Below are 4,234 nucleotides of genomic sequence, written 5' to 3' on the forward strand. Positions count from 1 at the left end.
GCTGACCCTTCCCCCACAAGCAATAGGTGCATGGAGAGGGGGTGGGGGAGGGGGGTGGGGTGCTCAGGGTTTGCCCCTCCCCCCCCCCGGGACCTGCCCCTCCCCCTGCAGGGCGATTTTACCGTCTGTAATTAACGATGATAAAATAAAGTAATTATTGTAAGCTGGGCGGGGAGCCGGGTGTCCGGGGGGGGGGGGGGGGGGGGGAAGAGCCCCCCCTGTTGCCATAGAGACCCACGGCTGTAGGTGGAGGCTGTTTCCATGGCGACCAGCTGCCCGTTGCCATGGGGACCCAGGCCCTGCCGCAGCCCCGCGCCCAACAGAGGCCGCGCCCCTGTTGCCTTGGTGACGGGAGGGCGGGGGAGCAGTCCGTTGCCATGGTGACCTCGCCACGCCTGCCACAGCGAGTTGGGAGGCGGAGCTCTTTGCCTCACGTGACACCGTGGGCCACGCCCCCTTCGGGGTCTTTCCCGCGCCCCCTTTGGCGCATTGCGGCTCAGCGGCAGCCAATCAGGGTGGTGCTTTCCTCCCGCCGCGCCTCGCCAGCCAATGAGGTGGCGGCGTGCAGCGAGCGAGCGAGCGGGATCCTCCCGCCGGAGGCGGGGCCTGGAGAGGGCGGGGCCTGAGGGAGGGGCGGGGCCAGCAGAGGGATCCACAGACCGCAGCAGCCTCCTGCCGCCACCGGAGCGCCATGGTCAGGAGGCGGCACCGGCATTGCCATGGCAACGGGGGGTGGTGGTGGTGAAGAGCCCCGGGGTTGCCATGGTGATGGGGGGTTGCGGTGGGGTGTATGTCACTGGGTTGTTATGACAACGGGTCACCGATGGTTGGAGGGGCCTATGGGCACTGGGGGGGTGGGGGGGACTGTGGGGTTGGGGGTTAGTTGGGAGTTTGAGGGGGGCCGCTGGGGGTTTTTGGGGGTCTGGGGGGACTTTGGGTGGGTTTGAGGGGGGTATGGGGGGCTGAGGGGGGTCTGTGGGTGCTGGGGAAGTGTTGGGGGTTGGGGGGGGTGTCCGTGGGTGCTGGGGGGACTTTGGGTGAGTTTGAGGGGGGTATGGGGGGCTGAGGGGGGTCTGTGGGTGCTGGGGAAGTGCTGGGGGGCTGAGGGGGGGCCTGTGGGTGCTGGGGAGACTTTGGGTTTGAGGGGGGTCTGGGGGGTTGGGGGGGTCTGTGGGTGCTGGGGGGGTTTGGGGAAGCTGTGGGTGTCGTGAGGAGTTTGGGGGGGCCGTGGGTGTCAGGAGCTGGGGGGGGGGGGTTGGGGGGTATCGGTGGGCTCGGGTGCCAGTGAATGTTGGGGTGGTGGGTGCTGGAGGGTCCCATGGGTGCCCCCTCACCCATGTCCCTCCCCCAGGCTGACCAGCTTAGCGAGGAGCAGATCGCAGGTGGGTGAACACGGGGGTTGGTAGCGGGGACACCAGAGGGGACCCTGTTGGGGGGGGACGACACACAATACTTGTGGGGGGCACTAGGGAGTTGGGGGATGCTGGGGAGGGTTGGACTGGGGACAACGGGGTGCTAGGGTGACAGTGGGACACCCAGGAAGGGACATTAGGGTGCTGGGGTGACAGGAGAACACCCAGGAGGGGACACTGGGGTGCTGGGATGGCACCAGGGCACGCGGGAGGGCCCTGGCTGTCAGGGTGACACGGGTGCCCATTTGTGGCCACCTGCGGACCCCCTGGCTGTCCCTGGCCCCTGCTGGTGGCAGCACGTGACCCTGTCCCCGTGGTCACGGTCCCCAGAGTTCAAGGAGGCGTTCTCGCTCTTCGACAAGGACGGGGACGGCACCATCACCACCAAGGAGCTGGGCACCGTCATGCGCTCCCTGGGCCAGAACCCCACCGAGGCTGAGCTGCAGGACATGATCAACGAGGTGGACGCTGACGGTGAGCCCCACCCGTTTCCCCCCCCGTCCCCCCCCCCCGTCCCCCCCCCCCGTCCCCTTGTCCCCCTGTCCCTTGCTCACTCTTCCACCATTTCTGTCCCCACCCCAGGCAACGGCACCATTGACTTCCCCGAGTTCCTCACCATGATGGCGAGGAAGATGAAGGACACAGACAGCGAGGAGGAAATCCGCGAGGCTTTCCGTGTCTTTGACAAGGTGGGTCGGGGACAGGGATGGGGACAAGGGGATGGGCTCTTGCTGTGGTGTCATTGCTGTGTCCCCAACCCCAGGACGGGAATGGGTACATCAGCGCAGCGGAGCTGCGGCACGTGATGACCAACCTGGGGGAGAAGCTGACGGATGAGGAGGTGGATGAGATGATCCGAGAGGCCGACATCGACGGCGACGGGCAGGTCAACTACGAGGGTGAGTGTCATTGTCACCCTAGGCATCCCCGCTGTCACCCAGTGTCTCCTCTGTCACCGACAGGTCCCTGCTGGCAACCACCCGTGGGGCTTTCCGTCCCCTGGTGCCACTCTGCGTTCCCCGTCACCACTGCCCTGGGACATCGCAGTGTCCCCTGTCGCCCCTGGCAAGAGCCTCGCTTTGGGGACAGGGTCGCAGGAGGGACAGGAATGTGGGATCCCACGTTCCTCCATCTCTAAGAGGCCAGACCCCACCGTATCACCTCTTTCTGGGGACCCCACAGTGTCCCCTGTCCCCTCCATGTCCTCCATCTCCACAGGCTCTATCCGTCCTCCATGTTCTCCAACCCTACAGTGTCCCCTGTTCCCATCCCTGCTGCGTCCCTTGTCCCTTGTGTGTCCCCTGTCCTTGTCATGTCCCCATCCGTGCTGTGTCCCCCCCATCGTGTCCCCATCCTCATCGTGTCCCTTTCCCCACTGACCCTCCCTCTCTCCTGGCAGAGTTTGTGCAGATGATGACAGCGAAGTGAGGGGGTACGAGGCCACCAGGACCCACCGGGACCCCCCCCGGCTGCCACTGCCTGTCCCTGACACCAAGAGGTCCTCTGGTCCCCCCCGCACCCCAGACCCACCAGATGGGGGCACCCGTGGGGCTCTGGGGGAAGGAAACCCCACCAGGACAGAGGGTCCCCAAATCCTCCATAGGGTCGTTGGCGGGAGGGGTATGGGGGGACCCCATTTCCGCAGTTTGGGGGGGTCTGGGGCAGGTCCAGGGTCCCCCTCCCCAGGACACAGCAGACCCCCCCCTTACCCCAGGAGAGCATCTGGGGGCATTTCAGTGGGATTTGGGGTCTGAGGAGGGTTGGGGATCCCTGAGGAAGGGGGGAGGGAATGACCCAGGCCGTGGTTTTCAGGGATTTTGGGCCTTGGGGGGGTGGGACCAGGCCCTGGGGGGTTTTTTGGGTATTTTTGGGGGGGAGGTGGGGTGCTGGAAGCCCCCCCACCCCCATCTGGGTGCTGTTGTGGACAGCCAAAGCTGTGAAATAAAACACTGGTTTTGCAGTTCCTGTGGCCTTAATGAGGTGCGGTAACGAGGGGCCCTAATGAGGGCCCCCCCCCCTCACAGGGCACCCCCGGTGGGGGTGCTGAGGCAGTGCAGTGGTGTGTGGTTGTGCAGGTTTGGGGGTGTTTGTTCTTGTCGCAGTGTAGTTGGGTGCAGTTGGGGATAGGGAGGTGTTTGGGGAGCAGTCAAGTTTTCTCGGGGTGCAGTTGGGGGTATATGGGTGTAGCTGAGGTGTAGTTGGGGATGGGGGGGTGTTTTGGGTGTAGTTGGGGTGTACGAGTGTAGTTGGGGATGGGGGGGTGTTTTGGGTGTAGTTGGGGTGTACAAGTGTAGTTGGGGATGGGGGGCTGTTTGGGGTGCAGTTGGGGTGTAACTGGGGATAGGGGTATGTTTGGGGTGTAGTTGGTTATAGTTGGGGTGTACGAGTGTAGTTGGGGATGGGGGGGTGTTTGGGGTGTAGTTGGGGTGTACGAGTGTAGTTGGGGATGGGGGGTGTTTGGGGTACAGTTGGGGTGTACGAGTAGTTGGGGATGGGGGGGTGTTTGGGGTACAGTTGGGGTGTACGAGTGTAGTTGGGGATGGGGGGTTGTTTGGGGTGTAGTTGGGGTGTACGAGTAGTTGGGGATGGGGGGGTGTTTGGGGTGTAGTTGGGGTGTACGAGTGTAGTTGGGGATGGGGGAGTGTTTGGGGTGCAGTTGGGGTGTAATTAGGGATAGGGGTATGTTTGGGGTGTAGTTGGTTATAGTTGGGGTGTACGGGTGTAGCTGGGGGACAGTGGTGTGTTTGGGGTGCAGTCAGGTGTAGTTGGGATGTACGGGTGTAGTTGGGGGACAGTAATGTACTCGGGGTGCAGCTGGGGTG

At 64.0% G+C, this 4,234-nt stretch overlaps 1 protein-coding gene across 1 annotated transcript; it reads left to right on the forward strand.

The window, feature by feature from the left end:
- The first annotated feature begins 1,336 nt into the window (after positions 1-1,336).
- LOC141478409 (calmodulin-1-like) lies at positions 1,337-2,840 on the forward strand. Its single transcript, XM_074167493.1, has 5 exons — positions 1,337-1,382; positions 1,743-1,886; positions 1,995-2,101; positions 2,176-2,311; positions 2,812-2,840. Exons 1-5 carry the CDS (start codon positions 1,337-1,339, stop codon positions 2,838-2,840), a joined length of 462 nt encoding a protein of 153 aa, XP_074023594.1.
- The last annotated feature ends 1,394 nt before the right edge of the window (positions 2,841-4,234 follow it).

This window comes from Numenius arquata, unplaced genomic scaffold, assembly GCF_964106895.1.
Source record: "Numenius arquata unplaced genomic scaffold, bNumArq3.hap1.1 HAP1_SCAFFOLD_175, whole genome shotgun sequence".
NCBI classification, from domain to species: Eukaryota; Metazoa; Chordata; class Aves; order Charadriiformes; family Scolopacidae; genus Numenius; species Numenius arquata.